Consider the following 27479-nt stretch of genomic DNA (forward strand, 5'->3'; position numbering starts at 1 on the left):
CAGACAAGGGCTGGAAGTTACTGGCTGCTATTTAAGCACTTGAACAGGTGCAGCCAATATAGCAGGCTGCCAGTAATCAAAATGACCGCAGCAGGTAAGGGCAGGTTCCAGCCAAAGCCTGGACTCGAACCCTTACAAAACCTGGTGGTGCTGCTCCATCATCGTCAGTGGGACGTCTAGGCAGAAGCGATTCTAGGAGTTTCCAGACGAGGGAAGTGAACAAGCCATTGTTTAATTGACAGGGACAGGACCGTGATAAAAGACTCACTTCTTCTTTAAATGTGAGTGAGAATTGTGGGCTTTAATTGTTTTTAATACATTACACGAAGAACCCCATACTTCAAGGATATGGCTGCAGCAAGAGTATATGGACTATATATATATATTTTTTTTTTTCTTCGTGGGAAAGCCTGGGTTGAGCACAGATTGTTTTCTTATTGTAAAGAATGAAATCTGCATCGAAAAAAGAAAAAAAAACACGTAACAAGCTTTTTCTGTGAACTACATTTAAGATGTCAAAGTGAGGGTGACAAGCACAGAGCAAATGTGAGGAATTACTTCTCCACAGAGAGTGTGGTGGATTGAAAGAATCTTGTCCAGATCCTGCCATGGGCATATGCTGACTCTGCTAAGCTGGAGAACTTTAATCACTGTAGAAAATGTAGAAACTCGTGGACTTATGTAGATAACATTTGATTGGACTTACAACAAGTGGTCAACGTTTCAGTCCCATCTTGGACCTTTTTCAAGATAAAGAAAACAGTGGCACTGCTCTGCTATTTATACACCAGATGCCCAGGAAAGGGACGGGGGAATGAAGTGACAATGACGCCAAACAAACTTGTGTATTTGGTTAATATGCAACTGACCAAAATTTAATTTGTAAAACAGAAAAAAGCAAAGCACCTACAGTAGAGGCAACGTTTATTCTAACATTTGTCGTAAACTAGCCGGGTTACATTCTGGGTATGTGCTGGGTATGTGTTGGGTATGTTCTGGGCTAGTTTGAGGCACGTTTAAGGCATTTCTGCATTGACTAACGACCCATAGGATTAACACAGCAGGGGTCCCTGGCACTCCAATTCAGTTTGAATGGGACTGCCAGGGACCCCCGCTGTTAATCTGATAGGCCATTAATCAATGCAGAAATGCTGGGGCTAGTTTAAGGAAAGTTTAAGGCATGTATTCAGAATGTACCTGGGTGTTTCCTGGGTTTTTTGGGGAATTGCCACTGGTTTTTGTTCGAATAAGAGTTGCCTCTACTGTACATTACAGAAGTGAATGAAAAATGTGCGATTAAATAAATAGTAAAAACCAATGTGTCATGTAATCTAAATGTATTGTTAAGATCAATAAGCTACAGTGAAAAAATGAGAAGTGTATTAGGTGTGTCTACAGTATAAGCCTCGTGTTATGGATTAATAATAGAAATAAATATATAACCGATGCTAGCATCTGGTGCCTATAGAAATGTAGTCAGCTGGTGCATTGCTGATTAGATAGATGTAGCCAACTGCATGAAGAATTAAAGGTAACACACCTTGCTGTATACATAAATATACTTGCTATTGTAATACATCTTACTAAAAGAACAGATTGTTCAACTGTCATATATTCCAAGTAATAAATATGTACATAATAGTTATTAATATAACATAACTGATAAGACATGTCTAATTGCTGCATTACCCAGTTAAATGCTGGTCAACTCCTTCCCCTACACTCTCCCCTCCCTCCGCTATCACTCAATTACCCCCCTCTCACTCAATGCTGCTCCCTCAATCCCCCCCTCCTAACACTCATTCCCTACCAACCCTAGCCACACACACACATTTGCCCCCCCATTCCCCCCACAATGCCCCCACAAAATGCATACAACACTATCCCCCCCCCCCCCCAAATACATAAGCAAACACTATCTCCCCCAAATACAAACAGGGAGAGAGGCGCCCTGCATGGGAGAGAGGCAGGCCCGGCAGGAGACCTGGCGTGGAACAGAGACCCGCAACAGCTAGTGATAGAGCCAGGGCCTGGTGTCAACCAAAGGTTCGGCAGTCATTAACCAAATGGTGCCAAGGCAGATATTATTGCTAATGGATTTGGTGTTTTTGTGCCAGAACCTGGCAAAATGTAAACGTTACATTTACAGGCAAGCGGGTGCACTACAGTTTAGCCTCACCAGGAACCATCGGCTCTACAGAGTTCTGGGGGGGTTGCTGCTTTAATTTTTTACCCAGTGCAGAAAAAATACTTTCTTTCCTGCCTGAGAACAGTTTCACAATCATAAGCGTTAATCAGAACTCAACTAAATCCCATCAGTAGCATACTGTAAGCATTCATTCTTTACATGCTGGTGGCTGTGATTTGTTTTTTTACTGATGCATTAATATAAGCGATTGCACAGGACGTTACTAAGTATACTGCTTATTGTCTTAACTAAGCTTTAATTGAAAGTAGACATAACAATCAATTTACAGGAAAAACTGAGTATTGTTTACCATGCTGGTCTATATTATTTGTTTACATTGTAAAAACGTTCCTGACATCTTGGGCCTGACAAGCTCTTAAACACGACCAGGAAGAGCAATAGCGGGATAAAAGTGACGCAACCAGTTTTTTTTCTCTCCTAGACATCTCAGGAATGGATAACAAGTCCATATCCAATTTACTTTCATTACTTAAATTGCTCCCATTACTTTCATTTCCTTGAGACTGACATAGTAAATGGACAAGGGAGCCAATGTAGCTGTGACACCGGATACGCCAAGGTCTCCCGAGCACAGCGTTAACTCTTTCACTCTCCAACAGGCTCAGAAACCTGCCAGTGACTGGTGTGGCTTCATTTGTCACTACTCCTGGGGCCGTCCCTGAGATTACTATAAAAAAAACCACTGTAATAAATGTAATAAAACACTTTCTCTACACACAAACATACATATATATATATGTATATATATATATATATATATATATGTTTTGTCTGTGTGGGTGTATATGTGTATATTGCGTGTGTGTGTCTATGCACGTGGTTGTGCGTGCATATTGTGTGTGTGCATTAATGAAAATTGACAGTAACAAAATACATTTTTGAAGACGTACCATTACATGACTTCCGAATCCTTACTAGCTAATTATTAAAAGTAACATGAAACAGGATAGTGGTCAGCGCAAGCTGTCGATCTCAGAGATTAGAAAGACAATAATGAAAGGCAAATAGTTAACACCTCAAATATTAAATATTCCCACAATATAATAGGGGGATGGGGGGGGGGAGCAGGGGGGGGGATGGGTACCAGGTGAGGAACCTGACGAAGGATTAATTTGCGAAACGCGTAGTTCCCTGCCGGTGCTCGTTGTTCTTGGACCCAGACGGCAGCCGTACTTCCGTCAAGACTCCCTGGTACCGGTCCCGCAGTCGGACGCGCCCGCGGGAGCTCACCGGGAAGCAGTGGATCTGTCGGAAGGATTCGTGGCTGCACTGGGCTTTTATGCTGTGTGAGTGCTTTATGTTTTTATTATCTATTAAACTTTTGGCATACGCTAATCCTGGCTCTGCCCATTTTTTACACTTGGGATTTTGGGAGAGGAGTCATCCGCTCACCATACCTATTTAGGGAACACTGAGAGGACGTGTCTGATTTTGAATACCATCCGACATCAGACTGACATCTAAGGATCATCACTCTGAGGGAAGGGGCTCACACAAGGCCGTGTGAGTTGATTCCTATAGATCTATACCCATCCCTCCCCCCCTGCCCCCTCCCCGCTCCCCCTATTATATTGTGGGAATATTTCATATCTAAGGTGTTAACTATTTGCCTTTCATTATTGTCTTTCTAATCTCTGAGATCGACAGTTTGCGCTGACCACTATCCTGTTTCTTATGCTATATTGTAAGAAGATCTGAGGTTGATCTTCTTTGGGTCAAGCTGCAAAGATTGTGAAAGGGCTAGTATACTTTCCATTTACTAGTTTTGATTGTGTTTTATTTATAAGCACGTTATACCATTTAGGGAGCGCCCCAGCTTTGTTTTGTTCTATTATTTATCCTATGACCTGATGAGGCTGACATCAGTTTTTTTTCAACTGTTTATTTATAAGATGTTTTAGGGTACAGAAGAGAAAAAAAAGGATGGGGGGGGGGGGGGCTGAAGCATTAAAGGAACCCTCATATATGCGTGGTGAAACTACACAATTTTCTTTTTTTGCATCTTACTTCCCTAAGACCGAGTCCATGGTTATCGCGACCAAGAGGCATATCATTTATGAGGCTGTACGTAGAGCGTGCGGTTACGTGCGCAACCCGAAGTGCCGGCGCTCGCGCTGCGCGAGGAAACAAATAAATGTGTTTCCTCGCGTGACGGCCAGGTCACACCCAATGAGGGCGAATCAGCTCCGTGACATCACGGCCGCGCCCCCCAACACGCCTCCTCGTCGCTTCTACCCGGGCCACTGATCGCAGCAGGTAAAGGCACGCGTTACGCGCACAGTAGCGCATAATCTCACACCATGGACGCGGCCTTAAAACGTCTTTCATTTAAAAGGTGGTCAAGAACCCTGTTTACAACCAGATATTTACAGAGTGTTACCAAATAAAATACAGTCGGAATCAAAATGTTGCAGAAAGAAGCACAAGATTCATATTAACCCCCTCAGTGTCTTAATGACGTACAACGTACATCATGAAAAATGCCACCCCAGGGGCACATATTAAAGTGGCTTTTGCTCGGTGCGTCACGATAACGTACTACACTGAAGTGGGAGGAGGGGGAGCTGCCCCTTGCCCTTCACATCTGATCCAGTCGCCAGAACACAGAAGGATCAAGTGATCGCTCTGAAGAGTGGTCACGTGATTAGGAAGTGCCGAAGGGTCCGGGGGGCCACAGAGGTGGCAGAATCCCCATGGCACTGCAGGGGTTAAAATAATACATCCCAAAATAATGTCTTCAAGTCAAACAGGTAGAGCTGCCCGTTTCAGGAGCCAAACTGCTGCGATATGTTAATATGTCAGGATTTTCAGTGCCTGCGCGGCTCATTGAGTAACGACACGGATTCTGTAAGCAATGACTGAGCTTGAAGCAGAGGAGCCTGGTTCAATGCCTGGTGTCGGCTCCCTGTGACCTTGGGCAAGTAACTTTATTTCCCTGTCCTTCAGGCACCAAAATCATCTGGGCAGGGATTGTGTCTGTAACAATCCTACAGTATGTGCTGCGTACCTCTTAATTGTGACACACTTTGAGTCCCACCGGAAGGAAAGTGCTATGTGAAATAAAGTTGTTATTAAAGAAAATCTGACCGCTCAGCAGCCCATTTGTAGTGATAACATACCAGCCCACTCACTTTCAGACATGCTGTAATAATCCCGTCCTGGCTCCATATTCCCATTTGACAGTCGGGTATAGTAATATGCGATCTGAAGAAAGAACGCCCAGCATCTTTACCACACTATTGACACTGGAGTCAGTAATCTGGTGTGAAAGAGATTTGAGAATGATTGTTGCTTTGATTTGCTGATTTATTTTTAATTTTTTTACGATTTGGCATGCAGGTTAGAGTTGTTTCTGTAGTATAGATTAATTATGTTTACCTACTTCGAAATGACAACCACGTGGGAGATTTTATGTTGTGTTGAGCAAATGGGAAGACTGAGGAAACTGTAACAACATTTCTATTTACTTTTCAGCAGAATTACGCTTTCCACAGAATTGAAAGGGGTCATACTGTATATATTCTGCAGTTTATCTATGTATATCTTTATTTATATAGCGCCTGTAGTTGTACTCAGCACTTTATAAGAGCGATAATACAGTACAGAGAATAACAACACAATAAGTGCAACAAACAAAATCAGACAATAGGAAAGGAAATTCCTGCCCCGGAGAGCTTACAATCTAAGTGGTATGTTGGGAGAGTTAGAGACAGCAGGTGAGGGAATAAGTGCAGTAGATGGCAGTGCTTGGCCACAACGAGAGACTGTGGGTGAAGAATAGTAGCCATGAGTCCAGGCTATTGAAATGCTTTGTTTAAGAGGGGATTTTGAAGTTTTGTCTTAAAGGTGGGGAGAGAAGGTGCTTGGCGTATGTGTTCTGACCAGGTGCAACTCCAGATATTTTCTTACAATAGTGCTTTAAAGAAGTAATCTATGCAATATCCTACATGTGTTTTTTTTTTTTTTAAATAAATCAGTTCTGTAGTATTAGATAATACTTGCTACTTTTTATCATTTTAAAATTCAATTCTTAATGCAATTTTTTATGAGTTTTAATATACTGAGCATCTTTTGATTTCTATAGCAGCCTTTAGCCACCTCCCCAGCAGTGCAAGATCTTTGTAACACTTTTGTGATCATTTGTTGCCAATATTCCCAGCCGTTTGAGCTGAAAACTGTAACCATAGATAATGTTACCTTAGTAATATCACAATACATTGTAGCTGGTGAGTTACACTGACTGAAGGATTGATTGAAACGGAAAGGCGGCCATTTAGTGAACCCTGGGAAGGAGGAGCTTTGCTCATCGATCACAGGAGAAAAAAATCTATCAGCAGCTTAGGTCATTTGTTTTCAATAAAGCTATGCAAATTCTGCATATATTAAAACAAATATATATAGGGTTGCAGACCTGTCTAAGACATGCAAATGAGCATACAGTAATATTTCCATTGTATATATAATATATATATATATATTTTCTTTCTTTAAACGACTTTGCTTTAAAGATTGTATCCCACCAGTGTGGGAGGAACATGAACCTCATTGAAATCCAGTGTATATCTTTATGTGCGAATGGATGCAGTTGTGCTGCTTCACCCCAGGGATAACCTAAGCCAGCCAGTAAAATGTTGCTTCCCACTCACTTGGTAACTTTAGGAATTCATTGGCACCTTCAGTTCTGGTACAAAAAACAGTGCGCTGATTGAGCCACCTGTGCTGAAGCTGGGACATCCTGATAATCTGACCTGTTGGGCGGTGGGGGTGCTTGAGGACTGGAGTTGAGCACCCCAGAGTTAGACAAAATACCTATTTCTCTGGAATTGGTTCAGTGTTACTTAATCATGCTTTGCCACTTACCTAACTCGTTTGTAAAGGCCTCTGGGTTTTGTAGTTCAAATGTAACAGTTAAGAAATCAATTTGGACTAAAGCAAACCCCGCTGACGCATAAGCCATGATTATCCCCATGGTGACCCTTTACTTATGAACTGCTGTGGAGTTAATTGTTTTTTTTTTCCCCCTAAAGGGGTATTAGATGCATGGAACAGTTTTCCAGCAAAAGTGTTAGTGTCAAATAGTGTACAGCAGAAAGAGTACAAAAATAAATTCTCCAATTTGCAATCTATCTTTTTTTGAAAAACATGGCAAAAATAAATAAATTGCCAACCATAAAGTGAATATATGCCAGGCCAGGGGGCCCTCTGCATACTGCCGCTTGTACAGAATTCTGTCAACAAATAGAGCAATTCTGGCAAGATTTGTGAGATTTTGTGAATTGTAAACTTTAGCGTGAAATGCAAAATGTAGGTGGGGAAAATGCTAAAAGTTTAAAGACATCCACACATCCCTAAAACCCTTATTCTATATACTCTGATTAGAGCTGAATAGAGATTTTCAGCCGAAAACAGCCCAACGGCTGCTTCGGCATATATAGATTTTTGGGAATGTATTGCCCTGGTAACTCACAGACAGCAATGTTTCTGTTTTCTATTTATTAAGTTTGGTTACATGTTATGGACAATGTTTTTTTCATGCTTGGAACAATGGTTCTATTTGTGTTAGTTTGCTTTGGCGGGGTGGAGAGGGGGAGAGGAGAAGGGGAATGTTTATTTAATGCTATGCAATATTCTCTGTCTAGTTTGTCATCATACATAGGCCCGGGCCATAGAGGGGTGGGGAGAGCAGAGGCGCGCTAACGCTGAGGCTCGCCTGCTTCAGTCAGCGCGATTGCACGGACTTGCAGGCGAGCCAGCGTGCGCGGGGGGAGCCGGGGGGAGGTTGTTGGAGGCGGGGCAGTGACGTCGCTGGGCCAATCGCCCGCGACGCACTGACATCAATGTCACGGCGCTGACGTCACGGCGCCGTGACGTGGACGCTGCTGTGCTGTGATTGGAGGTTTTCAGCCGACAGCGCGCTGAAAAACAGCTTGGCGCTCGGCTGAAACCTCCAACTCCTCAGCACGCCTGCGGACGCTCGCATGAGCCCCCTCTCAAGGCATCCTCATTGAGGATGCAGGGGCTCAGCGCGGAGCGTCCGCACGCCTCAGCACGGCTTGTCCATCTATGGACGCAGCCAGAGAAGCACCTTCAACTTTCCCACCTACTTTACAGTATAATGAGAAAATCCGCACCAAAAGTAAGCCAATGTTTAATATTGCTTTCTCATGCGCAGAAGCAAGCAGCCACACACCACAATAACACAAGACATAACATTACATCAATGCAATGCTCAAAACATCAGCAAAAATGATTTTTGGGTAGGACGTACACATCTTTCCAATCATGATCACCAAAGGCTTGAAAGCTTTCGGATGTAGGCAATTTAGGAAGTAAACAAATGCATTTTCATCTTGTTTCCCTTAGCGTTAAGATAATTTGCTCCAATTTGGTCCTGTGTGCTTGTAATTTAGAGAAATGCTAATAGGAGTTATATAGCATGCATAGTATAATTGGACGTGTCATAAACTATGCATTATACGCTTCTGTGCATACGTTTTCTCATTTTTTTCCGCATTCAAAAATGATGGGCTAGATTTACTAAGCTTGTCAGCCTATTTAACGTGAACAATAACATAGTATTCGTTCAAGCAAATAACGGTATTAACCAGAATTTATTCCTGTAAAAAGCATGGTTTTATTTATTGTAAATGACATGCAAATTAGATCATAGCCTTAAAGGTAGTCATCCACCATATTAACGAAGCTGTGTTAAAGTTAACCCCAGGTAATTACTTTTGGGTCACTCCAGGCACTGAAATAGGGCTTTTGCTGGAGAGTAAGGCTAGGTCCCGCTGGTGACAGCAGCGCGTGCCTCTCACATGCCTCTCAGCCTTACCTCCTCACTAGCAGGCCCCGGTGTCTCCGCGTTTCCTAACCCTCTTTGTGCTGTGATGCGTCAGCCAGCAGGGGATACAACTGGATTGTGTTCCCGGGCGGCGACTCTGTCACATGGTGCGCCGGGTGCCAATCAGGGGCTAGCATATCTGTGCTCCCGGCTTGCCAGGTGCTACTGCGGATTCATTTTTGTTTCCCCTATTTTCATTTCCAGTCCATCATTAATAGTCATTCTGGGGGTCCTATCATCCACAGGTATAACCATAATGAGCACCGGTTTGACCGCTGGATGTTTCCCATCGGTGAGTTTTGTTTTGAAGCTGTCCTCTTTGGTCTGTGAATCATCATGCTCATAAATAATACTGGAACTCTCCTTGATGTCCTCCAGATGGGAGCTGTTCACAAGCACAGTGCCATTGGTAAGCTGGTTTACAATGTGCCCGTGCTGTGGGGGTTTTGTGATAATGAATATGAGTTCATCTGCTGGAATGTCTGCATCTGCGGCATTGAGGCTAGGGGTGTCAATGACAAGACTCTTTCCTTCCATGGCAACCAATCTCTAGTATAAATGTCAGGCTTTTCATCATTGGCTGGAATAATTACAATATTTATTTATTTATAAAATATTTTACCAGGAAGTAATACATTGAGAGTTACCTCTCGTTTTCAAGTATGTCCTGGGCACAGAGTAAAACAAATAATACATGGTTACAAATACAGTTACATAAATGAACAGGGTATACATTATATACAAGACATTGCGTGCACAGTTAAAGAAAATATATATTATGAGCGTATGAAACAGTTACAGACCAGGTTAAAATGTGAGACAGCCTTAGATTTGAAAGAACTTAAGCTGGTGGTGGATATGAGAGTCTCTGGTAGATTGTTCCAGTTTTGAGGTGTACTGTAAGAGAAGGAGGAACGTCCGGATACTTTGTTGAGCCATGGGACCATGAATAGTCTTTTGGAGTCTGATCTCAGGTGATAAGTGCTGCATGTGGTAGAGGTGAGGAGCTTGTTCAGGTAGCTGGGTAGCTTGCCCGTGAAGAATTTAAAGGCAAGACAGGAAAGGTGAACTTTGCGCCTAGACTCTAGTGATGACCAATCTAGTTCTTTGAGCATTTCGCAGTGATGTGTGTTATAGTTGCATTGGAGAACAAAACGACAAATTAAATTGTAGAGGGTGTCAAGTTTGCTAAGGTGGGTTTGAGGAGCCGAGCCATATACTATGTCTCCATAGTCAATAATTGGCATTAGCATCTGCTGTGCAATAGGAAAGAAATGTTTCTGGGACAAGTATATTCCATCAGAGCAACGGAACGTGAACGTGTCTTCCACAGGCTCCACGCCTTTGTGGATGCTTTGTACATAGTAAATATGCCCCACTCTGATATCTTTTAATGTAAATGCCCTAAATGGCTGCGCCCATCCGTCCTGTTTTGGTCCCGCCCCCCGCTGGCAATATTTGATCATGTGACAGCCCCATAATCAATCAAATGCCAGTAAGCCCGCGATACCGCCGCAAAGCGAAATATAACTTTTGCTAGCGGCGACGGGTGACGTCACCCGTCGCAGGCACTATATGTGCGGCCTTAGGCTACGGCCCCGCTGCACGCGCACCTGCGAGGCTGGCAGCGCGTGCAGCAGAGTCCCCCGGTCTGCAGTGAGCTGCAGGGAGAAAGACAGTGGGGGGGGGGAGTGACGGCGGCGCGGCCATGACGTCACCCAGCAGGTTCGCCCTCATTGGCTGAACCGCTGTGGGGCGTGGCCTAGCGCTCCGTCGCGAGTCCTGATCTCAATTCTCTTGAGAGCAGGAGAAACTGTCGGCGCAGTGTGGCGTGGCGGCCCCCCCTGCCATTGTGGGGCGGCTCTTGTCCCTGCAGCATCCGCCACAGCGGGCGCTGCAGTAGCCAGCAAAGACATGGCATTAGCCTAAGAGAGGACTTGGCATTAGCCTCAGAGAGGGGGGAGAGAGAAACCTTTGTCAGGATCTCATGGGACTAATGTCACGCTATTTGAAGATAAAGCAGCATTAATGACCTTAGTGAGTAAGGCGTTCACTCAGGCCATATAACGTCTGTTCTTGTGTTGGGTAACATCACGTCACTGATTTATTGGAGCTGAGTGAATCTAGCCCTAAGCCAGGCTTTAGGTGCCACTTACACTACTCTAGTGAACAGTCTGCATCCCATGTATGAAATATGGTTACATTTGATGTTCCAACAAGTAAAAGATGGTGCAGAACGTTGAATAACTTTTTTTGTGTGTTTTGTTTTGTGATACCTATCCAGGAAGAGGAAACAATAGACTTAATAATAAACCTTTGTTTTTATAATACACTACTGCAGCCTCACACTTCAACAATATTCATCATTTTTTTAGCTCTTTATAAATTTATTTCCACTCCCATTTTCCAGCTGCAAAACAGTAATCCATCACTGGAGACTTTTTCTTTTTTGCAAACAAATAAAAATATCACTTGTGAGAACATTCACACGTGCATGTGCAACCCTGCTATTCCCCATTATCTTTTAGCATACAATGCCTCCACTGCCACCAGGGATTCTGGGTAATGACATGCAAATGAACGTACACTGTGTCATCTTTTGCTTCTTGTCCATTTTAAAATGGATCCCTATAAGCTTATGTCTGTCCCATCACACAGCTTCTTTTCTTGCAAGTTTTTTTTCCCTAATACTAGGGTCACCAACAGGTCAGGTTTTCAGGATATCACTGCTTCATCACAGGTGGCTCAATCAGTGGCTCAGTCGAGGGCTGGAGTTGGCCACCCCTGGCATAGTACGACTACCTCAGTCTTACTAGTGTCTTGGGATGTTAATATGGCTGCCGAACCAATAAGTATGGATAAGGTGACAGTATTTAATTATGTCGGTGTTGCCAGTACTGATTGCCAGCAGCCATTTTGACATCAACAAGAAACCTAAAAAACCCGCAGCTCTCAGCTCATGGCGGTCCAACCATGGGAGACACCCTTGGCTTAGGGTTGCCAGGTGTCCAGTATTGAAGCGGACTGTCCTGTATTTGGACACTGTCCAGTAAAAAGTTAGAGGTAATTCTGGACATGTATGTGTATACCGATATTTCCTGTCTGAATATAGTGACCTGACCGGCTTGGGGGGCAGCGGGATTTCCCCAAGCAGAGCTGTTACTAGAGGGCAGGGCAGCTTCCTCTATACTGATTGGCTGCTGCTGGTTAATGCAGCAAATCAGGAGGACGTGTCAGGAGCCCGAGAGTGAGGCCAAGGAGAGGAGGAAACAGCATGAAAGAGAGGCAGAAAGAGAGGCAGAAAGAGAGGCGTGTGTCTCTTTTAAGTGTGTGTGTGTGTGTGTCTCGAGCGCATCGCGTCTTTCAACATTGTGTCCAGTATTTTTGGAGAAGCCACCTGGCAACCCTACCTGGGTTAGGTAATCCTATAAAAGCAGAATGAGGGGAAATGCTGCTTAACTCAGTCCCAGTGTGTTTCCCCTTACTCTGATTGTCCGGTCCCTTGTACAATGCTTTCCATTAGCTTACAAAGCCATGTACAATAGCAGTAACCCGTATATAACGATAATGCTGGGCAATATAGTAAAATCACAATAAATTTGAACCACAATAAACTTATACGTACTTGATGTTTAGTATGGAAAATATTCCAAGCCTAGATCACCATTCTTGGAATTGTAATTCTTGAAATTCGCAGCAGGCCTAAAATACTTTGTCACTCGTCTGCAGCTACTGGGAGGGGGGGGGGGAGGGGGGCGGCGCTTACAGACGTCTCACGCTCTTCCCACAACATTTAAATGAAATGCTGGGGGAGCGCGTGAGGTCTCTGTAACTCCCTTACCTTGTCTCCGGTGGCTTCTGGCGAGGCGTCACCATGGCAACGCGACATCAAATGGCACTGCAGGGTCACATGAAGTTGTGACGTTAGAAAACGCCGGAGAAAAGATAATGGGGGGTTGGGGGATAAACGGGGGGAGAGCAGGCAGGGGGGCATAGACAAATATGTTTGGGCACCCCTGCTTTACAGGGTCGTACCGCTGAAGTGAGTGACAGTCACACGCAGGATACAGGAGTTGCACTAGAATGAAAGCGCTGTGGCTCCAAATCTTTTGCTTGTTATGTCAGACCACATTTTTGGGGGCAGTTCCCACCAATGTTTGATTCTTCTAATTGTTTTGAGTGGCTAAATACAATATAACAAAGTGTATATATTCTGCTAGCTAGGGCTAATAGCTCCATAAATAAGCCAACTATTATTCTGCTTTTAATAGGATGTTTTTCTTTGATAAATCAGGTCCCTATTTCAGACACACATACAAATACATATATGTAGTCATACACACAGAAACGCATACTAAACAATAACAATATCCCAAGCCCAGCGGCGTCCTTAGAGTATCTCTAACTTTCATTACGAGCGTTGCTCGTCCCAAACCGCGTGGTAATAAACTGCCAGAGGAGTCGCTGATAGACCTCAGCTGATGATTGGAGCACAGAACAGAAGAGTCGCTGAGAGGCCTCAGCTGATGATTGGAGCACAGAACAGAGGAGCTCTGCAGTCAGCTCACATGGGGTAGTTCGGCCAGACATGTAAGCAGTGGCAGGGGTATGTGGCCAGGAAAAGGGGGTTTAGCAGCTTGCCGTAAACTAATGCTCTGCAGCCATGTATTAACCTCTCTACAATTTTAGTTGCTGAATGATCATTTAAAATAACCTTTGTTAATCTGCAAGTTTTCCGGAAAACCTAATTGCAAAACGCATAACAAATATAGTAGGGATGACAATACACAAGAAAATGCAAACAATGCTCCAGGGATCAGTAATAGAAAAAATGTATACATTTAATATAAAAACAAAGAATCACTATGTCCCACATAGGACCAGATGATCGTATAGAAAACACAATGATGCTATATAAGCGATGACAATACCAATAAGCTAAATGGTTAAATGAGATAACCAAAAAAAATAAAAAAAACACAAAAATATAGAATATGCAAATCTACATATACAGAAATCAATGCATAAAGTAATTAAAACAGAAATTAAATGCAAGTGCAAGAAACAACAACCACGAGTGTGCTGTGTGCTAACTGGGAGTTTGGAGCAATGCTGCTGCCGGGAGGTGCTGATATACAGTACAGTATGTCTGGACTCCACTTCTCCGACAGCTGATGGTATGCCAGCCTGCACTTCCTGTTTTCCCACACCAGCCAAGGGGGAACGTGCGCCAGACAGCCTCACGTGACAGCTATGCATTTCGCAACAGCGTGCCTCATCAGGGGTTCATGTTAGTAACTACAATGCAGTATACAATTGTTAGTCACTTCAAATCTAATAGTGAGTTTAGCAACTTTTATATTGCCAGAAAAAAAACACAGTTCATCATAAATGTATATATAAGAAATACTAGCACCATGATGAAAGGGCTTTGTCACCTATAATATCATAAACGAATGATAAATTACTCTATAAATAATACTCACGGTCTAAAAAATATAATCACTTAAATACGATCAATTAGACCTATTTAAAAAATAATAAGACAAAACAATAAAAATAAAAATTGTGAACAATCAATATATATTTTATCTTCCACTAAAGTGAGATCATATGTGATTGGGAATCTAATTACAATGAACTATACATGTGTAACCATTATAACTATGTTAAGTGATTATAAATAATTATATATTTTATATTTTGTGAAATAAACTACTGTATAACAAACAAGTGTTGTAAGTCAGATTAAAAAAATAAATAAATTATAGTAATGATATTGTATCCAGGACTCTCAAAATCACTCAATGTAAGCAAATGGTGTACTGTACACATATATCTATAGAGTGGACATTGAGATTAGAGTTAGAATTCGTACATCACACTCTGATGTTTATGTATTACAGTTTAACAGGGATTTAATTTATATGTGACACATCAAACTCTAACATATCCTTAGGGTGTACTATATATGTATTCTAGATCCCTTAAGACTGAAATGCAGATAGCAGCATATATACAAAAACTTTATTGTAAAACATTATACAACAAATGGGTAAAATTGTTACTACAAATAGTAAAAATACATATAAATAATAAAGATAATAGAGACAATGTAACCAAATTGTACATGAAAACAGACATATGGAGGAGACCTTTTGGACTTAACTACTGAGAGACTGAACATTTAGTTACAGTACTGAGTCATTATCTCAGAAAAGGTGTGAGTTCAACGTATTCATTAAAACCTCCTGGGTATTTTGATCTAAAAGTGTAAATCTAAAATTGTTCTCTTTTTAGTAAGTCTCTATTTCCTTGTCTCACAGAATATGGTCCCATTTCAATGTCCATGAATTTAGCTTTACCATGATCACGATGATGTTGCGCTGTTGCGAAATGCGTAGAGGTGACGTGAGGCTGTCTGGTACGCGTTTCCATTGGTGTGGCAAAACCAGGAAGTGCAGGCTGGACATACTGCAGCACCTCTCGGCAGCAGCATCGCTCCAAACTCCCAGTTAGCACACCCCCCCCCCCCTCCCTCGTGGTTGTTGTTTTTTGCTCTTGCATTCTGTTTTAATTACTTTATACATTGGTTTCTGTATATGTAGATTTGCATACATTATATTATTGTTTTTTTGTTTGTTCTCTCATTTAAGCATTTAGCTTATTGATTTTGTCGTTACTTAAATAGCATTGTTGTGTTTTGAGTACGATCACCTGTTCCTATGTGGGACATAGTTATTCTTTGTTTTTATATTAAATGTATACATTTTTTCTATTACTGATCTTCGGAGCATTGTTTGCATTTTCTTGTCTTTTGACGGTGACACCTCCTTCGGGAAACCTCACGTAGGAGTGTTTGGGAGTACTTCCAGGCTGACAGCTGCAAGGGGCTCAGATTTATCAACACATCGGTTTTGCCACACCGGGATGACAATACATACTTCTTTTATTGTGGCGTAGCTAGTGACTTAATCCTGAATGGGGATATTACAATTGAGGTCAAATTGCAAGATAATCTACATAGCAGCTATTTTAAGAGTCTCCGCAAAAAAGAAAAAGCATCAATATTTTTTAGAAAACAGATATCTACTTAAGGATTTCCTAACTCAGTTAATTGCTGAAACGGGGAAGAAATTGTATTTTTTACAAGTGTATTTTGTATGGCCTTAGCAGGTCTGCACATTTTAAGGATGCCCCAATTCCTGGATCATGCAACGCTTTCAGTTCACAGAACAACTGGAATTGGATAAGAGAACAAAAAACTGTTTACAGCACAATTGGCACAAGTCTATAAATAGTACTTATAGTCAATGTGGGATCTAAACGTTAATTAATGAACACAGCTGGTATGGTGTATGTATATTATATTGCACATCACATACATGTGGAACACATGAGATTGGTGTTACTTCCAAGTTTAAGTGCTCTGTAACTGTAATTACTTATGTACCAAAGTGTCCTTGACTCTCTTCCTCAAACACATGGAAATATATTTCAATGTTACATCAAGGGAACGCTTTTGGCAGGGCCTAACTTCTGGGTTCAGACCGGCGGGGTGAGCCCCCCAACTCCACCGGCCCGGGACAGATGTCCGTGCGCTCTCACCCCCCATCGGCGGGCCCGCGTACATCCTTGGGTTTCTCAACAAATCACAGATCATATCACAACATTGTTCTCTCACAGAGGATGATATTTTATGATGTGAAATACATTGATTATGCAAAAGACCATAACGGGTCGCTGTTAGTGAAGACACCTCCATTTTGCATTTCTAAACTTATCTCGACATCAAGGTAACCCTGTAATGTGCCCATCGCACAGTTTGTGACAAAGAAGTCATATAAGGAAATGAACTTATAGAGTAATGATGCAGAGGACATATAAATCCCTGGTACGTAGGGGAACAATAGTTGCCTACATACATTGCACATGACACGTGGTCATGTCAATAAATGATAAAGGATCACTTCCTTCCCACATTTCTCTCTGTTATGATCTTTCATATGTTGGCATGTTTATCCAATATGCTGCTCACTCACAAGTGTGCAAGAATCTGATCTGTTGGGTGAAAGCAGCCCCCTCGCCCCCACAGAAGTCTATACACGTTTAACTCATATAATGTTAGTAGCTTTCCCCCTGAGCATGTCCTACTCTTTTTCTAAATGTTTCCTTCGTGATAAAAATCGCAATTTTCCTAATCTCTAGCTTCTGAGGTTTCCATTGTAATGTTTAGACTGTGGTAAGTGTTAGGCAGAGCTCCATTTTAACATCCCAGACACTTAATATTTAAAGAAACAAAACATTGCATATCCTACGTGGGTGTATTTTTCCTTCAATAAATCAGTTCTGTAGCATTCTTACTGCATTTAATGATTTTATTTTTATAAATTCACTCTTAATGCCATGTTTAATGAGGTTTAATATACTGAGCATACTTTGGTTGCTATAGCAGGTTTTAGCACACTTCCCCAGCAGAACTTTGGCAACAAATGATCACAAACAGAAAAGTGTTGCAATGTTCCCGGCAGGGAAAGTAACCCTTAGTAGTATAAGATTATATTGCGGCTGGTGTTACACTGAGTGAAGCATTGATTCAGCACCGCGGCCATTACATGAACACACAGAGCAGGATATTCGCTGATCGATCATTACTCAGGTAATTAGTTTTCATAAAAGGTAATCAAAATGCTGCATATCTTAAATAAAAAAATTAATGCTGCTTTAAATACCTATCACCTGAGTGAAATATCCGATTTTAAAAACAGCATTGGAAAGAGCGATCTCTTAAAGAAGCAAGGACTGATGTTTAACATCTCAAAAGCAGTTAAAGCTAGAAGGAAACTATTGTCAAATCTACTTTATAATGTTCAGTTTTGTGAAAATCTCTTCACCTACATTTTCTTATGACAATGAGGAGCAAAAAGGCAAGATGCTGTGCTATGATTTTTCGTGTATTTTATCCTTTAAAACCTAAAAATCTGAAAATATTAAATTGCGTTGTCGTTTTTTTTTAACCCTATCCTACATCTTATTGTGTTTTCCATAGTATTTTTTTTTAATAGAACTAGAATGCTTCCGGATCTAATTGTACCTTCAAAACAAACATTAAATAGATGAAAAAGATGCAAGATAGCTAAGATTTGTTGCATTACTGTACATAGCAAATAAAAATATCCCTTGTGAGCACATTCACGTCTCAGACAGGCCTGCAACCCTACCTTTCCCCATTATCTCATAGCATATAGTGCTTCCACTGCAGCCAGGAATTCTGGGTAATGACATGCAAATGAGCACACATTGTCACCTTTTGCTTCAAATCCATTTTAACATGGAGCCATATAAGCTTATGCTTGCCGCATTACACAGCTGTACGGGGAACATGCTACATTCTAGCATGGGGAATAAAAGTGCACGTTTAATGTTACAGTCCCCTTTCCCCAATTCATACAGTTTCCCCCCTTCCAGGCATCACACAGTGATTATAGCTCATGTCTGGAAGGGGTTACACAAAACATTACACACACTGGCCAAAATGAGCCTCACAGGAGGTGGCCATTACACACGGTATTGGGGCAGCCAGCCCGGCTTCACCTTTATTATGAGAGGCTGGCTACCCCTACTGTTCTGTAACCCTACGTGGGTTAAAGAAGTGCAAAGCAATATATATAGCTTAGTGGGACTGCACCTCTCATTAGCTCTGTGTTATTCAGGTCCTGAAGTGACATCACCTGCACTCTGACTATTTACAGTGGTGCTCTGCTAGACCTGACATAAGAATGCTGCTCTGCCTCCGGTGATCAGACACATGTCTAGGTTAAAGTAAGATAATCTTTTGGCGGATTGGTAGCACAATACAAAGTGTTGGAAAGCAGAATGGAATTCATAGTAATACGCTATAAGTGCATAAGTTAAGAGGTTTCAACGTGTGTATAATATTATTTATACTGTATGTTTCCCAATTTATAAGGCAGCTATGATGCTAATAATCCTGGCCATAATGACCCATAACCAGTGCTATTGTGTCTAAAAGGTGCTTCAGACATGTTGCAAACATTATCTTGCTACTATGCAAAACGTTGTCTCCCGTGTATCATCCATGATAAAAAGCAGCATTAACATAATTACTGTTTTTTCTTATGAAGAACCAAAACGTCTAGCAGTTCCGAACAATAGGACTTCACATGTAGTTGCATTGAGATGACCTGCAATTGTCACAAGCCCTATTTCCACAAAGATGCTTTTGCTACCCTGTTATCTACAGAATAAATATGTGGAAGCCAGAGAACTCGGCATCATATTGCATGTCATTAAATACAAATATGTGTAATAGTATTTGTTATTTAATATACAGGTCTATGCGCTGGCCCATGGCTATGCATTTCCAAGCTGTTAGATCATCTGAGGTACACTCATACTCATCCCTTGACATACTGCTTTTTAAATGAATTATAATTGTATGATTAGGTGACGAGCTCCCTACTTGGAGAGTTTTCACCAGAAGAGTAGGCAATGACATACAATATACAAACAGTAGCAAACACCTCAGCTTCAATGTTTTATTTTTAATGTTTGTACTTTATTTGTACAGCACCATAAATATACATAGCGCTTAACAGCAGTGATACACGGGGCAAAATAATATGAGACATAATAGGAATAGGAGGTTGAGACATAAAAGTAACATTAGGAAAGGAGTCTCTGCCCTGAAGAGCTTACAATCTAAGTGGTAAGTAGGGAGAATTTACAGAGACAGTAGGAAGGAATGAGACATTAATGACAATAATAGAGACCTAAACTTTCAAAGAAAACAAAAATCTACTGAGGCTGTGTGCTCACTGTTTATATAAGGGAAGTCCAATGACGAGAAATTACATGAATGCATTAAAGGCTTTTTCTGCCCAAAGCAAAGCCTCAGGGCACTCTGCTTGCAAGTGTAACCATGATAGACGTGTGAATCCTATTACGAATTGCACTGTGAAAAAGAATGCCATTCCCTGTTCTGAGATTGACTCTCATAACGCAGCCTTATGCTTCAGTACCATCGAAGAAATGTCTCAAAAATGATAACCTCATTTAATCCCCAACATGCTGAATAATGACACAGAAAACAATGTGAGCAAGTGCAAAAGTGTACTACTGAAATCAATGGCAATATAAATAGGCATTTCTTTCTCTTCTAATATCTGCTTTAATTATTATTATTATTTATATGCTTTACGAATTATTTATTATTAAAATGTATAATTTATTTCTGATTACTACAACAATTAAAACAACATGTAGCATATCAGCATTGACATAATGATCATGGGCCAATTTGTTTTGCTTGATGAGAGCACAAACGTATAAACACATCAGGGGCATAGAGATGTCTTGTTGCAGCAAAATGTTCTGGTGTACAGCAGGTGCTAATCGACTTCAACATTCATTTTTATTTGAGGTAAAACCAAATTTCCACACAAATAAGAGTGACACCAGTCTTCAGTGTAGATGATAGTAAATGTGACAACGTGAACCCGAGGGTAAACCTTTCCCAAAAGTGTGTGTGTGTGTGTGTGTGTGTGTGTGTGTGTGTGTGTGTGTGTGTGTGTATATATATATATATGTAGAGGTATCAGTACCGTGTTAGCCGAGCTTCAATAATCAAAAAATAAATAGATGATACCGTTCTGTGGCTAACGAAATGCTTTCATTTGTGCGAGCTTTCGAGATACACTGATCTCTTCTTCCGGCGATGTTACAATGAATGAAGCAAAAGGTATACTTAAAAACAGTGTCTCTTGGAATGTTATCTGTGCTATTCCTTCCCCCGGTGTGGATGTGTTTTATGGCTAGAGGTGTCAAAAGGTTACTGAAAACAAGTGAAGAAAGAGTGTGTATGTGTATCAGTGTGAATAAAAATGAATGGAGAGCCCACAGTATATACAAGGTGTGTGTGGAGTGGGAGTGGATATAAATGGTGTGGGTGGGTGTGGAAATGTGAGAGTTTTTGTAGCACAACAAAAAGTGTGTGTGGATACTTAGTGGTCCCTATTGGTGTATAGGGATGGAAAAACAAGGAGTATTAGTATGTGTGAGAGACAGCTGTGTGTGAAAACATATAGCACAGTGTGTACAGACATGGCCTTTAGCGCTCATGGGACGAGAGTTCACTAGTGTCAGTAATGACTCATAAAATTTCAATCTCTGTTTAGGCCACTGCTAAGTGTCCCGAACAGTTGCATAAATTTGTATTCATGCAACCGTCTCTCTTTCGGGGTTTTAAGATTACCTTTGAGTATGGCAACCCTCAGATCATTCATCTTATGGCCAGAGTCAGAGAAATGTTCGCCAACAGGACTGTCTCTTGTACCGCCTGTGATGCTGTGGCGATGCAAGTTCATTCTCTCTATATATATATACACACATATATATGAACACACATATATATATAGTATGTATATCAGTGAAGGTGAGTAAAGACCCTGACTGGCATTGAGAGTTTGAAGCAGGGGAGCCTGGTTCAATTCCCGATGTCGACTCCTTGTGACCTTGGGCAAGTCACTTTATCTCCCTGTGCTTCAGGCACCAAAAACATAGATTGTAAGCTCCACAGGGCAGGGACTTGTGCCTGCAAAAATGTCTCTGTAAAGTGCTACGTAAAAGTAGCAGCGCTATACAAGAACATGATATTATTATTATTATTATAACACATAATGGGAATAAGCGCTTCAGACATAAAACAATAGGAAAATGAGCCCTTGCCCGTAGAGTTTACAATCTAGTATATATACACCGTTTGTATTTCGTCATCTTCTAGCCAGACGTAAGACTGGATTCACACTACTGTATTGTGGTTTCTCACACAGAGGTTGTTAGAGAACAGGGGAGCACAGATGCAAAGGGAACAACCACAATATTCACACTCAAAATATTTATCCAATTGAACTACAATAATAACCTAAAACTATGGAAACAAAATAAATATAGGTGTGAGTACAATACAAGTGTAGGTAGAGATACTTAGATACAGATATAAATAACTAGCACAACAGGAAATTCTATGAAATTTATATTTTGGTACGGTTTCAGGGGATTCCTGTGCATTTTTGTGTGGCCTTGTAGAGTGTCAGGCAAAAGCCCCACAGGAAGAACATTTTAGAAGCCTATGTATTAATCCTTGGGAAGTACATTTGTAAGACTGAATAAATAGGTTGATCTGCAGTGATAAGCAATAAATAACTCAATATGCATTATGTTTATGTAAAATGAAATATGGCTGCCTCCATCATGTGTTTTTTTTTCTTTCTTTCCTTCCTTCAAAAAGAACTATATTTTGCATCACCATACTGGTTTCTGCATTTTCCTCTCAATGAACAAGTGTGGGTGTTAGGAATTGCGCCAGTCGAAGCAAAGGTGGCAGCCAAAGGGTGTCAGCTGTTTGAGCCGTTTGCTGATGTTACAGCTGTTACTGGTCTTGGGTAAAATATTTCAGATGTATATTGAAGCATTTCCATCTTGACACGTTACCCTGCTCTCATAGCTCTACCTCCGCATAATCCCACAACTTCTTCCCCAATGCAACTCCTTCACATACTGTTACACACAGCTATCCGAAATACACCTTCTTATCCCTCTGTACCTTATGTTTCCACTTACCCTCCCTTATAGATTGTAAGCCCCTTTCGAGCAGGACCCTCCTTACCTACTGTAACATGTTAATGTTGACATTTTATGGTTTCCGTCCTACAACCCTATTGTACTATGTTACGGAATATGTTGGCACGTTATAAATAAATGGTAAGAATACGAATAACATCTAAGTTAACCATCAAAATTACTCAACTATGCATTTGGGGCCTACTTTTTGAAACATCAACGGCATATTTACGCCAATGTATGTGGCAATGGGCAAAAACCTTGAAGTGAAAAATAAAAAGGATCACGAGATTAAGGTGAAAAAACTTGGCAACGTGGATTTTTAATGAATGTGAATAATGCTCACTGCCTTAAAGAATTGAAAACAATTGTAGTGCTAAAACAGAGCAATGTGGTGTAAGCCCACACAGAAGAACTTAGTTGGGTTAAAATATTTAGGAAGCGGTTTCTCTATGCTGCTGGACTATTAGAAGACCTGTAAGAAGGTTTTTAGCTAAAAGTTGAAACTGTTGGGGGAAGGTATACAAATTCTGTACATTGTAACTACTGAAAACTATTCAATACCTCCCAATGTTAAAATGCAAAATTGACAAAAAAACAGGAAGTCTTAGGTAAAAAGAGTAATTTAAGAAGTGTTTTGTGAATGTCAACAGATGACTTGAACAAAGTTAACAGAAAAAGCAACTACTGTATTTTATTGTATCTTCTAACACAGCAAACTGGGGTACACGCCCAAATTATTCTGAGGGGGCGCAGGTGGTCCCACGCTATTCCCCCAAGGCATTTAAATTAATGCCGGGGGATCGCGTGGGGCCTCTGCAACTTCACTTACCTTCTCTTTGGCGACGCGTCGCCATGGCAACGGGTCATGTGATGTCTTGTTGGCATGACAACGTGACATCACATGACCCCGCAACGTCATCGGGGAGCCGTAGAGGAGGTAAGGGGGGGGGGGGGGGGGCGAGCAGGGAGGGAAGCAGGAGGGGGGCAAGCAGGAAAGATTGTGCACTGCTGTTCTAACAATCTTTCTCTGCCAACACTTATAAAGTACCTACAGGTACTGTAGTGTTGCAAATGACAATGCAATGAATTTCTGTAACGGTGGAGTGATATTTAGCTGGCAAGTCAGGTAAATACCGCACTTGTTCAGCCTTATTTAAACGGCAACTGGATAAATAAGCAACCTGATCAGCCTTATTTATCCGGCAACAGAATAAATTAAATTCTTGTTCAGCCTAACCGTTACTACCACTTTCTAAGTCCAATAATGAGGGAGAAAATCCTTGCGGCTAAATAATGGGAAGGGGAAAAAAACAAACACTTCTTTCTGCAAAAAGACTTAGATTGTAAGCTCTTTAGCCTTATGTTGTCATTTACCTGTTGCACTTATTCTCAATGTTTGTAATGTACATTATTTATCTCCTATTGTAATGCTGTACAGCACTGTGTAAATGGTTTACGCTATATAAATACAATTGAACATACTGTACATACATACATACATACATACATACATACATACATACAAAAGAGGCAGAAAACATGCCAGAAACTCAAAGGTCATCTCAAATGTATTACTATGTATGCCTCTACAAACGGAATGACCCCTCTGCGAAACAGGGGCATGTACAGTAGCGAGAAACATAGGCCCTTATTCTGTAAGGTGGGATATGCGCAGACGACGTGCTATCACAGACAACGTGCTATCGCAAGAAAAGCCCCATTAAAGTCAATGGGGCTTTTCATGCTTTAGCACATCATCTGCGCGTATCCCACCTACAGACTGAGGGCCATAGATCTGACGCAGATGAGATGGCAGTGCCAGGTGGGAATTCAAATATTGAGTACCTTATTGCCTTAACCCTTTCGTTGCTGGAGCAGACTGTCACATCATTGTTGCTCCTATGGATTCTGTCACCAATACATAGGAATGTATGTAATTTATGGAGTATGTCATGGAAACCCAAATATTGCATCCCTTCTTGTGTTAACCCTTTTGCAGCAGAAGTGGCCTGAAGTGCACCCAATGCCAAGCCGGAAATTTGTTGCAGCAAAGGGACCAACCATACCAAAAATTGGCTATTTACAGCAGGCTCAGTGCAGGTCTTTCAGCAGCAAGAGTTCAACTTAAAAAAAACCCCCACCGTTTGCACAAGAAATGCGCCTTCACCATCAGCACCTTGCTGGCTAAATGAACCCTATAAGACCTAAGCGGGCACTGCTGTGGCCCTGGACACACACCCCCTCCCCTCCCACTCCTCCTCGGGCCTAGCCCCAGTACGGCACAATCTGTAATGGCAGCGGCCACGGCGGATATAATAACGCACGGAGCTGAGCCGCCCCCTCACTGCATTTATTTATTTATATCTGTGCTGTCTTCCTTCCTCTGCTGGCAGCAGATACAGTGTATAGAAACGGCACACGCACAGCAGCCTGCAGCAGGGGGGGGGGGGGTGACAGGCTCAGGGACTGGCTGTGTGGCTCTCTGTGTGGGTGTGTGTGCCTGGGTGTGGGTGTGTGTGTGCCTGGGTGTGGGTGTGTGTGTGCAGGCTGCCCTGCTCCCCAGTGGTGCTGCTCCTTGTGCGCACAGCGTGCCACCCCCGGGGAGGAGAGCTGCAGCAGGGCGCAGGCACTGCCCGGGGTGACAGACCCGCAGCCTCTGCACACTGCATGCTCTCCGCCACCACCACACCTAGCAACACAGCGCTGACAGGAGGCAAGATACCAATGGCTGCGGCTGCCACCACGGGCGGTGGTACGGTCGGGTCCCGGGGGGTTGCAGCATCAGGCACCCGCACCCCCCCCTCAGGGGGGCGTACACCTTACCTAAGGGGTGCCATGCACAGCTGTATGCAAACCACAGTGGCGGTGCACGGATGCATGATGTATGATGCATGATGTATGGGGGGGGGGGGGTGCGACGCATTACAGATAGCCCCAGGGATCCACGTATTGGGGTGAATCCCCCATGCAATGCACATATGTCAACTCAGTGGGGGGGGGGGGGGGTCATGTCACCCTGCAGCCCTGAGGGGTCATTGGTTGCATATAACCAAGTGGGGGGTTGAAATGCAATCCATATATAAATATATATATATATATATATACACCTCTGGTGCACCTCCCCCTCATTTCTAGGGATGTGGTGGGTGGGAGGAGGGACCCTGGTGCACCACGGACTCACCGATGTGGTTGTCCTCGATGTGCTCGATGAGCTCGGCCAGGGTGGCGAAGTGCAGCCCGCAGCCCCCGAAGCGGCAGGTATTGGAGAAGAAGGAGGCGGCGGCGATGCCTGTCATCATGGTGTGGGCATGGAGGGTCCCCGGCCGGGCGGGTGGTAGTGGACGGACAGAGATGGAGGGGGAGAGAGAGAGAGAGAGGTTGGCAGCCGGTGCTGGAGGAGGGGAGGGGATGGAGAGGGGGGAGGAGGCAGCAGAAGCGTCGGGAGCGGAGGAGGCGGCGGCAGGGGGGAGCAGCTGAGACAAGGGGAGGGGGCAGCGGCAGCTGGGGCAGGAGGAGGAGGGACCCGGGCAGCCCTCACACAGCTGGACTGACAGCGAGGCAGCCTCCTGTGACAGCAGAGCAGCAGCCTCCTGTGACAGCTCTGTCACCCTCCACCTGACAGCACGTCCAGTCCTCCTCACTCAGTGCAACCTGCTGCTGCTGCTGCTAACATGGGGGTTATGTCAAAGTACTACAAAACACTGGCACATTGATTTCTTCAAGTAACGTCCCATTGATGCTTTCCCCCCACCCACTCTGCCACTGAACCAAGAGACTTTTAAATGAAGAAGAGAGTAGTTGGAGGCATGTACATGTCTCTGGTAACATTATGCTGCCTATGGCATGAAATGCAAGAAGCTTGTAAACGTGTAAAACAAGCGTGACAAATGGCTTTTCTTTTGTTGCATAAAATTGGCACAAGGAGATGTCATTTTTGATTGTGCTTGTGGTTGCCTATATACTAACCTGATGTTTCTCAATCTTCACCGTCAGCGGAGAGAATTATTTTTTTTGTTTTGGCACACCGGCACGGACTGCATAGGCATTCGTACCATATATAAAAGGTATCATGGACTAAAGACGAATGTTTCTGTGCACCAACAAAAGATGGAAGTGCTTCAAAATCATCCGCCAAGATGAACCTGGCATATAAATCCCTAAAAAGTCTGTAGTTGTATTTGTGCAGAATTAGGTTGCTATGTATCAAGCAAAAAAAGTTTGACGCTGCACCCATGTTTCGTAACCTAGGTTAAGAAAATATACATAGTTACATAGTAGATGAGTTTGAAAAAAGACATGCGTCCATCACGTTCAACCTAAGCTAAATTTGGACAACAGATACTTTATCCTATATCTATACTTACAGTGTATTGATCCAGAGGAAGGCAAACAAAAAACCCCAGTAACACCTTATCCAATGATATAAGGGGAAAATACATTACTTCTTGACTCCAAGAATTGGCAATCAGATGACTCCCTGGATCAATATTCTTCCAATGTTTACTATTTGGTATATCCCTGTATACCATTCCTTTCTAAAAAAGATGTCCAACCTTTTTGGAATATATCTGTTGTATCTGCCATCACAGTCTCCATAGGTAATGAATTCCACATTTTAACTGCCCGCACTGTAAAGAACCCTTTCCTTTGTTGCTGGTGAAATCTCTTCCTCCAACTTTAGGGGATGACCGGAGTCCTTTGTACTGCAATTGGGATGAATAATTCTTTTGAAAGGTCCTTGTACTGTCCCCAAGTATATTTGTATATAGTTATATCATATCC

The 27479-nt window shown here is 42.4% G+C and overlaps 1 protein-coding gene across 1 annotated transcript in view; it reads right to left on the reverse strand.

Annotated features, from left to right (window-relative positions):
- The window catches only part of JAZF1 (JAZF zinc finger 1), a 294384-nt gene extending 268262 nt beyond the window's left edge, over positions 1-26122 (reverse strand). The window contains exon 1 of the mRNA XM_075586850.1: positions 25879-26122. Within this exon, the coding sequence (XP_075442965.1) occupies positions 25879-25996 (118 nt within the window). The 5' untranslated portion in view covers positions 25997-26122. The remainder of the gene's footprint in view (positions 1-25878) is intronic.
- Between the last annotated feature and the right edge of the window lie 1357 nt (positions 26123-27479).

The sequence above is a fragment of the Ascaphus truei genome, chromosome 2 (assembly GCF_040206685.1).
Source record: "Ascaphus truei isolate aAscTru1 chromosome 2, aAscTru1.hap1, whole genome shotgun sequence".
Taxonomy (NCBI): Eukaryota; Metazoa; Chordata; class Amphibia; order Anura; family Ascaphidae; genus Ascaphus; species Ascaphus truei.